Source organism: Pavona decussata, unplaced genomic scaffold (assembly GCF_977016875.1).
Source record: "Pavona decussata unplaced genomic scaffold, jaPavDecu1.1 SCAFFOLD_156, whole genome shotgun sequence".
Classification (NCBI taxonomy): Eukaryota; Metazoa; Cnidaria; class Anthozoa; order Scleractinia; family Agariciidae; genus Pavona; species Pavona decussata.
In genome coordinates, this window is record NW_028145568.1 from 5,256,846 (window position 1) to 5,266,859 (window position 10,014).

The 10,014-nt window shown below is 37.4% G+C and overlaps 1 protein-coding gene across 2 annotated transcripts; it reads right to left on the bottom strand.

The window, feature by feature from the left end:
- Nucleotides 1-148: 148 nt before the first annotated feature.
- On the bottom strand, nucleotides 149-9,778 carry LOC146465486 (uncharacterized). Of its 2 annotated transcripts, none has more exons than XM_085128411.1 (6): nucleotides 9,468-9,778; nucleotides 5,575-5,849; nucleotides 5,019-5,133; nucleotides 4,336-4,369; nucleotides 3,550-3,676; nucleotides 149-866 (listed from the first exon to the last, which is right to left on the bottom strand). In XM_085128411.1, the coding sequence occupies exons 1-6, from the start codon at nucleotides 9,541-9,543 to the stop codon at nucleotides 342-344; spliced, it is 1,152 nt and encodes a 383-aa protein (XP_084984537.1). In that variant the 5' UTR covers nucleotides 9,544-9,778; the 3' UTR covers nucleotides 149-341. The 2 variants fall into 2 exon arrangements, with proteins under 2 accessions (XP_084984537.1, XP_084984536.1); XM_085128410.1 differs by having other exon boundaries at nucleotides 4,336-4,372; nucleotides 9,468-9,777.
- Between the last annotated feature and the right edge of the window lie 236 nt (nucleotides 9,779-10,014).

Below are 10,014 nucleotides of genomic sequence, written 5' to 3' on the forward strand. Positions count from 1 at the left end.
CACCTTAATTTTTAATTAATATGCGTGAACTTAACGTAACGTACGTGGTATGTACCAAATAAATTTGTCACACAACACACACAACATTCAGATGCACAGGATCTGGTGAATAATCGTATTTATGAAACGAACGACATCTTGAAACTGGTTTATTTATTTATTTATTTATTTTTTTTTTCAACTGTGACTTATTTCAGTTGCGTGAAATTCACAGTAAATTGTATTACCTTGTGTGGTTACTAAGCTTGTTTACCGCAACTTTTGAGAGTTTTTCTTGGGCTTCACTTGCATTTGACGAGGATCATGCATACATTCCAAATAACTAAATTGTAAATTTCTTTTCACTGTACCAAGATAAATCCCATCGCCTTGATGTGCTTGTTACCATTATCAGCAGAGAACTTTGCTTCATTTCCACACGTGTTGGAATCATCATGTTTACCTCCGGTACCAAATCCTATTCTTGAGTCACAGTTACTGCATTTACCTTCGTTGTTACCAAGGATACCAATTCTTGCCTTACTAGAGCCCTCTATGGAACATACCGCATTGAACCCTTCCTTGTTACAACTGCGCTGCAAAGATGCTTTAGAACCAACTAGCTCCTTCCAAGTTTTACGACCCAGTGAGGTAGCGCGGTATTGCCCGTCGGCGATCAACGTAAACAGTGAACTGGCTTGTTTGTTTATTATAATAAAGTTAACTTTAGATTGCTGGGGGATCTTCATACCGAGGCAGATCTTAGAGAAGGATGTGTCCCAGTAAGTCGGCATTTTGGTCTCTTGTGAATCGAACCCAGTCTGTCCTCCTGCAAGGTTGAAGGTTTCCTTGTCGCTCCAAAGACTGGAATTGTGGTGAAAGGTTCTCTTTACAGAAATGAAAAACAAAACTAAGTGCTAGTTACAACAAAGAAAGTAAAACCAAAGCAAAATGTAAAACTGGTAAATCAAACAGGCACATAAAAAATGGTGGACAATCCAGGGTTTTGCCATCCATAAATATGTTATTTAAATTTGTGTTTCAAACCAGGTCTTCACTTTATCCTTAATGTTAAATAAGTTATAGCTAAGGGTCAACTACCAAGCAATAAAAAATAGAGTCAAAACTGCCTTAAATGGACGACCAGTGTCTTAGTATGTCTAAGTACAGTTCATGAAGAATTGGCAGGGTTGAATAAATTGCCCGCCCCTCCGAAGCTTTATATCATTTTATCTGTCGGATGAGGTGACATTATAAATGTGTAGTATAGTAGGGATGAAGTTAACGACTTTTTTAACGGGGGAATCTCAATTACCGTACAGTGCAATATAGGCTATTGTCTTGTTACCGTCACTGGAGTTGCATTGTTCCGTGACTATCAAAATTGCAATTCCACCATCATCACCGCAATTCCATTGCAGTCACCACCACCACAGTTCCACCACAACCACCACAATTCTATTCTTCCACCGTCACTATTGTATAACCGCTACCGCCATAATTCTATTACTCCACAATTTCATTCGGTTATATCACTATCAAAACCACACTAGCTTACACGACCACCTCAATTAACACCCATAACACCCACCACAATCCCATCGTTCCATCATTGCCACAGCGACCACCACCAGCACTACCAACAAAATTATATTGCTCCAACACCATTTGATCACCATGTCACGACTGGTAAAGGAAAATCTAAGTTACCTTCATGTCTTAGAGGAATGCCCCCTATTAGCAGAGTGGGGTTCTTCTAAAGCCAGCCACACCACAAGAGATGCGTTGATATGATTTATTCGTAATGTGTTTTACCAGGGTATGTGCATGTAATACCCTAAAGAACATATACCTAACTGAGTTCATTCGATATAAGGATGCCCCTATTAATGTCGCTTGAGTCCAACGTTTCATTAAAGACAACGAAGCAAGCCAAGTTGAAAATGTGCGTGCCTTACCAACACTAAATGTAAAACGGTTTTCTTTTATTCCTGTTGCATGTCTTCCGCTATCGGTGCATCTGGAGTGTCGCAGCAGTTGTATTTCCAATGCCAAAAGGAATGTATAAACACCGAGGATCTCCAGCAGGCAACTTAGTTTATGTAGCCCGTACCATCGCTGTTTACTAGTTGTTATTATGCATGTTGTCGATAATACAAGTCAAACCATATATGAGTAGCTAAACACGATTTAAGAAAAGACAAGTCGAAAAAAAACCCTCACCACCACAATCCCCTGAGGAAGTCGAGAATCAAGACAATAAATTCTGTAGTAACGAACAATGACTTGGTTGCTAAGCAGCTGGAATAACAGTTCATGTGCCAGTAAACATCTGTCTCCGGACCCCTCTCAGAGTTTACTGTCCGTTTGTCTCCGTACACTATCGCTGAAAACTTTGGGTTTTTTTTTAATTCACTCAAGTGTGCCATTATAAAATCATTGTCCAAGAAGTATGCTTGCCTGCGTAGGATAATTTTGCAAAGAAATTTGGAAGATTACATAATTATTGTACAGCGCAGTGATTTTGAAACCACTCTTAGACAATACCTAACCATGAGAGTTACAAGCTAAAAACAAAACATAAAGTTTATGACAAACCTTCGCAAATACTACAACCAAAAGTCCTGTGAAACCAGTTATACGCTTTTCTTTCTCAGCATTTTTTATAAGTACAATGGAAAACCCTGGTTAACGCATTCTTCCGCATTTTATTTATGGAATAAAGACAATACCCTGTGACGTCACTACACGTTAACGTTTCCAAAGCAGGCTGATGATATTCCCTGGAAGACATCCATCCCTTCTATACTACTCACATGGTTATCAGTGGTACAAGTTTGAAAATCATTATTTAGGGGCCAAAGAAGCAAAAGAAAGATTCATCTATATTATTCTTTTTGCCGTACGAGCTCTTGGCTTTATCCTTCATCCTTGAACAAGGACCCGCACTATAAAAGGGATAGCTCCTCCCACCTTTGTCGCGCAGTTACCGCTTCAACGTCACATAGGGATGGCAGACATAGTGAGAAGTAGGAAGTGAACGTTTTGGAATCGGTATTTCAAGAAGTTAAACCAAACGTATCTTGAAAAAATAACCTAAGCTGTTAAAAGAATATTTAGGACAAATTATATTGCAACTGAGCCGCAAAAACAAATTAGCAAATCTCAAGATGTATTCACGAGGTAGACACCCATACGAATTTCAAATTTATTCTGTCAATATAATAGATAATCTTGCCGCACGGACTCTGCGATGTTCACAGCTTAGTGTCTACAATGAAATGACTAGCGGCTTGGCCAGGCAAAGGTTCCTTTTATAGTACGGGTCCGTGTTTAATTGTTAAATGGTTTTTCTTTTGTTTTGTTTTCTAATTTATTCATGATTGTAGAACTAGCACAATTTTTAAGTGGAAACCACTTACAAATGGGTGTGTATTAATTTAACCCATGGGTTTATACGTAGAGCGTCTGTTGTCCTTGTCTCTCGTTTAAACACAACCAGAATGGTTATCAGTAGTACAGTTACTGACAAAAATGATTAAGAGACAAAAGAGGCAATAAAAAGAGAACCTTGCTGCCGTCAATTTTCATGACCGGCGTCCATCCTCCATCTCCACATCCAAAATCTCCCATGTGACACAGAACGGAAGTTGGTTTTGAGTCCAAGTTGAGGGTAACAACCTGACTGACGTTTGACCTGTTGAGATTGGAAACATAGAAGAACGAGAAACTGGACTTTAAAGGGCTTAAATGCCAAATTTTTGCTGTATCAGTACATCGTGCTCCTTAAGGTATCCGTTCCAGTGGGATGTGATTAACGTTTTCATAATGTTCCTATAAAAAGAGTGGATCATATGTGAGGTGATTCCATTCATTGACATCCTTATTGTGCATAATTTCTTCGTAAGCACTTGTTCCTTGGAAAAATGGCGCATTTTAATTTCTTTTATTCGAAGCTCAGTTTGTCCTAGACGAGATGGTGATCTATGTTTTCTATATTTCTATCCCATTACTTTAGCTTAAAATTATCCTCTTTGTGTTAATATATTTTTAACACGAATTTTTGGTGTGTGTCCCTTCGGAGTTCGAGTACGTCGGGTTCTACTGTATGTAGTTGAAGTTCTGTGTTATCTATGTAATTCTTGTACCCACCAGATATAGCAAGAACAGATCAAAGGGGCTCACAGGTAAGGTTGCAAGCAATATTGTGGTAAGAATGAGAGGATCATACCTCTTTTGCGAAAGGGTGGCCTTTTATTTTTATTGTGTTCCGAAATATTACATAATCAGTGACAGATTGAAACATTTTTACGACAACTGTTACTTCTAGAGAATCACCTTAATATACTCTCTTACTTGTATTTATCATAAACGTCCTTGCACGACTTTGCTGCTGTGAAAGAAAGAAAGTTAACTTAGACCAGCAACATTTTCTTGGAAATTTTTGCGCAACAAATGTTGCGTTGGAAGTTGAGATTGTTTGTCGATCGTATTACCGCGGAAAGTAAACGCCATTTCTACTTCCTGCAACATGAATATTTGTGAGCAAATCATTCACTTGAAAGGCAATTCTTTTTTAAAAAGGGATTTTGAATATATTATTAATATATCTCTGTCCGCAAAGCTTGAACAGCTATTTATTGAAACTGAAAATTTATCCTTGATGAAGAGCACTTATACATCAAACTGACACTTACAAACGAGAGGGAAGGGAAGGATTTGAACAAGCCCCTCCTCAAAACTTATATGCCCCGGAGGTTTTCCAAAGAGAACTATACCAGAGTGGAACTTACTTCCGGCTGAAGTAATAGTCCAACCAAGCGTTGAGGTATTCAAGACCCATCTCACTTCTTTTTTATCCTGACAGTGATTTAGTTAGTTTAGACAGTGATTTTAGTTAGTTAGTTTTTTATCTTTTGTCTTTTATATTTGCGATGATGGGTTTATCGCTTTGCACATTATCCTTGTGGGTGTAGATGTGGAGGAGATTGTTCGAATTGATCGGCGCATTATTTTACAACCTTCCAAATGTCAATTACCTGTTTCGCAATATTGTCCGATAAAACCGTTCATACAGTTGCATTCAAAGGTATGAGATTTTAAGTTAGCCAAACACGTGCCCCCGTTTTTGCACGGCGAAAACAGACATGGGCTCTGAAAAAAAAAATGAGTGATTTTAGTAAACGTGTTGAATATCTCTATTTGGTCAGGTACCAGTATAACGGTTATAATAGCTTCAAAAACTCATTAATAATTCATAAGCCCATAGACCTATCAAATGGTCGATAAAACAGTACGTGCAGTGAGGGGTTTTAAAACCCGATAAAACCTCCTCCTTATTACTATGCAGTGTTTAATGTTTTTCTCGTACGCTTATTTCCAACGTTCACAAAAGCATCATTGTTATGAACTCTCTTGACACACGCTTTTCCAGGAATGTTTTTGAAGCCGTTCAAAAAAGTCGCAGCACGTGTTTTATCGGGTCTAAAACCACTTGGCTGCGCCTCGTGGTTTTAAATCTCGATAAAACACTACTGCTCGTGTTTTAAACATTACTTGATATGCATCAGAAGTCAATCTAAAAGTTTCCCTCACCTTCATGGAATAGTGATGTGAAGTATCGTTCCTTTTGTACTCCTCGGAATTGCTGTATTTTTCAGAAGAAAGCAACTCACACCATAGTTTTCCATCAGCTCGTTTGGATGCAGCCAAGTTCAAAGAAAGACAGGCGGGATTGTTGAGGCATTTAAAGGTGCAATCGAAGATGTTGTACACTATATATGTTCCAACCCTTGGAACATCCAAATAATAGAACTCGTCCTTACTGAAAATTGCTTGTCGGTGATCCGGGTTGTGCAAAGTGTAAAATCCTGGGGTAAAAACCATTATTACACATCAAGACTAGTATAGCTTTTTAACTTCTTTTAACGGTAGTTTTCCATGGTTGACATTCTTATAGACCATAAAATGACGTCATGAATGTTCAAAACTCGAGCCGTGGAACCACGAGCTGCAGGCGAGTAGTTTCACTGCCAAGTGAGTATAGACCATAGAAAACTACGGTCGATTTGTTTGTTTGTTTTTTTGTTTTTTTACAATAAAATGGAAAAAGAACGAGTGGAGTTGGCTTTATTTTCCGTTGAGAAAGCCCGCGCGTTACATATGACGTCATTTTGATTGTCTGTACTCTTATATACAATAGCTACGAGCCAATCAGCGCGCGGGAATTTTGACAGTTATTGCAAAATTTACCGATGGATACAAAATGGCGAATCCCATTTCAATGTGTTAATGTTGTAAAACCGTAATCATATTAATCTTCAATCCTAGCGGCCCAAGGCCTTATTCCTTTTTGGGATAAGGTAGTTTTGTCCAGCATCTGATAAGAGCCTCCTTCGATATGAATCACACTAGCTTTGCAAGCATTCGGTTGCCGTTTTGGATTTTATTTATTTTTATTTTATTTTATTCACCACGACATACATTCGTAAAAAATTACAGTGAATAATAGACTAGGATGTTACAGAAGTTTACAGTGAATACATAATAATAGTAATATAAGAAGAAGTAAGAAGTGGCGAGGAGACCACAAGAAACCCCCGGGCTTATACTAAAAGGTCTCCTCGGAGATATGTTAGGACTGTAAGACTAGTAAAGACATTGTATTTAAATTTTTTAACATACGGTGGTAAGACTATAAAGACATAAGAGAGTCGGACGTTTCATACAATTAACTGAGGAAACCAAGAAGCTTTCTTTTGAAGGTGGATAGACTAGGGGAAGACGTAATTGATAATGGCAAAGCATTCCATATTTTTGGCCCTCTAAAGAGTATAGTAATAAGATATGCATGTTTTTTGGTGCGTTACTGGAGTAGTTAAGTTTGATCCAGTCTAGCTAGACATCGACTAACAAAAACCTGATAAGTATGTATGTCCAAAAACAAGGGAGTTATCTGATACACCAAAATAGAGTCAATTTGTAAAGAAACCTTTAAGTTTAACGCGTAGTTCGCCTGCTTGGAATCGCATATAACAACAAAAAAATAAGAAAATAAAAACTATTGGTTTAAAGGCCTGGACAGCGAGCAAAAATTAGCAACGCTGGATTCTCCGTTCTTGATTTGACATCACACTTCCGGCTCGCCCAAGACATCTCTTACTCAAACTTGAACCAAACTCAACAGGGAACAAAAATTCGTGGTTTTAACCAAATCAAAACCTTTTTACAAAGAAATAATTCAAATAATGATAATGAAACAGGGTTAACTTTCATTTAAGTTGCTTCTTGCAATCGATACATTTTATATATTACGTTTTTGTAAAAATGCCGGTCTTGTAAGCAAAGAACTTCGTAAGAGGGTCTGAGCTAGGATTATGAATGACGAATGGGACTTGAATCCAGGGCGAGATTACAAGCAGTACAAAAATTGTTCCAAAATGAGCTGATAAAACTGGCAGATACCCAAACAAAAGTTTTTCGATGTACTTTAAGGACTTTAAGTCGAATCCTATCAAAGAGATATTCTGACTTGAAATAACACTAAAAATAATACTAAGTTAATAATGGTACGTATTAACAAGATAGTAATAACATTCTTCCGCGTTTCACTGTGAAAGTGTTCCCATTACAGCGGTTACCAATATAAACACGCGACCTACGGCATTCAAAAGAGTCGGATAAAGTTGCGTTTTGGTGGACGTCAATCAAAGAAAAGCCGTTGAAACTATTTTGAATTCTGACAAGATTCCAAGGTAACCTTGCAAGAAACTAAGAATTTTACCTCGCTGTGAGAAGGAAAACTTTATTTAAATTCATTTTCCAGCCAGATCAAGCGCAAACAAAAGGTATTTTTGAATTAAAAATTTCGGTTTTCACTGCACGTGATAATTTGCTCACTTGCACGCATCGCTGATTTAATTGTCAGGTGTAGCGATTTCAAATGTTTCATAAAAAATACGGCTTCGTCCAGACAATGCGCATTTTTTAGATAACCTGTCTTGGAAATCAACTTTCATAAAGTTTACCATCCGTCAGTGGATAAAACTGTCAATTTCTTCGTTCTGTTGCCTTGAAATGTTCTCAGAATTCAAAACAATTTCAACGGTTTTTCTTTGATTGACGTCCACCAAAACGCAACTTTATCGGAGTGTTTTGAAGGCGTTAGGTCGCGTGTTACTGGTAACCGCTGTAAGATGTATATTCGAAATGTGATGTTACGAGGAAATGTGGTTTAACTTGAGCTGATCGTTTCCCTTTTACCGGCATGACTCGGCTAGTTACTCCTTTCGTTGTGCATTTCGAATACTCACTTGGTAGCGTTAAAAATTGTACCTCAACTTTTTAGTGTTTCGAGGGAATTCACATTTAATCATGGCAGTCGGGCGAGGTGTCTAATTTAAGCATTCGGCTCTGCTTGTGTTACTCTGCTCTGGCGTTTGATTAGTTCAATTTATTACACCATCAGAAAAGGCAACTGAAACACTTACAATTCACCTGGTGTTTCCTGTGTCACAATTTTCTATTGATAGCTACTTGTCAAACACAAGTTTTATCCAAACATTTTATAGTTATGACATCAGTAAATGGTGGCTTTGTCTTGACAGCCGTGCGAGTTTACAACTGAACAACAGGAATCTGTCCAGACCCTCTTCAACTATCAGTATAAGCTAAAAACGTGAAAGTTAAACTGAGAAAATAATTGAAATATGGGTATATGTTCAATTTTCCTTGAAAAAGTAACCTGCATATGAATTCGACCATTTATTTACATTTGTAAGTTGCAGAAACATTTTGCGCTTCATCTTATTTAAATACGTGGGTTTGCAAGTCAGTAAATTATGGTGATATTAATCAACTTTTGTAAGATGCAATCGACACTGTCGACAACAGCTTCAAAATTGCTTTCATTTCTGTCTGTCTATCCTTTCCTCTCTGTCAATGCTATTAATTTTTGACTATTTTAAGCTATAGATTCATCTAAAGAAAGTTAGAAATTTGTGTTTAATCCACGGGATCTTAATTCAGGATGATTTGAAGGCTAGGGGAAACGCAAATCGGTAGAGCAGAGCCGTTTCCCTGAATGAAAATTTTTCTTCTTCTTCCTATGTTAAGGACCTCACGAAAGCCGGAAAGGGACTTGCTTATAACACTGTTGTGTGAGTTCTACTGGCAGATTATATGAAGTACATATGAATAAATAAAAGTTTCAATATGAGACACTGAAATAGTTTGCTTAAAAAGCGCATGACAATGTTTCCTCAGACACGCAGAAAATTTAGGGTACGAACTCTTATACACATCACACTGATAAGGTGCGAGATTATAAGACCAACTAATTAAAAAAATATAAGACCAGGAGGTTTTTTTTGTCGTGAAAGCAGACAAACCTTATTTTAGCAAAAGCGGTATCTCAGTTGTTTTTTCGCAAATAACCGGAAGCTCAAAAAATACTAAAATGTTCTTGAAAAATTTATATCGAAACTAACCTAATGCAAAGGCTCTTTTCTCCATCAGTGAAGCCAACACGAAGGGGAACAACCAGCGAAATAAGGATGAAATCATGGCGAATTAAAGCATCTCAGTATCGCCACCGTTTGCCACAAGGGTTAACTTCAAAGCTCTGAAGGTTTCTTGTCCGTGTAGCATAACAAAGGCCACAGTAACTTTAATTACTATTGAAAGAGTGCTAATTTTTTTAATAAAATGTTGAATGTCGGTGTTAGCCAATGGCAGTTTGTTGTTACGAACTTCACCTCTCCTGCAATTAATGTTTCGACAGTACTTTACGTTTCTTATCTATAAGGCAGCTGTCAAAATAAATGACAAAACAATAAATTACATTCAAAGGGAGAGTATTATTTCTTTAAAATTTGAATACGAATGCATTCAAGTTTTATGTAGGTGCAATAGCTGAAATAGTAAATGTTTCTCGACGAGAAGAAGCTATAATCTTGAAGTTATGTGATCACAAAAGTCGGGGAAAACATGCGATTTGAATGGGAAAATCTGCTGGAGTTATTTGTTCGAAACTCA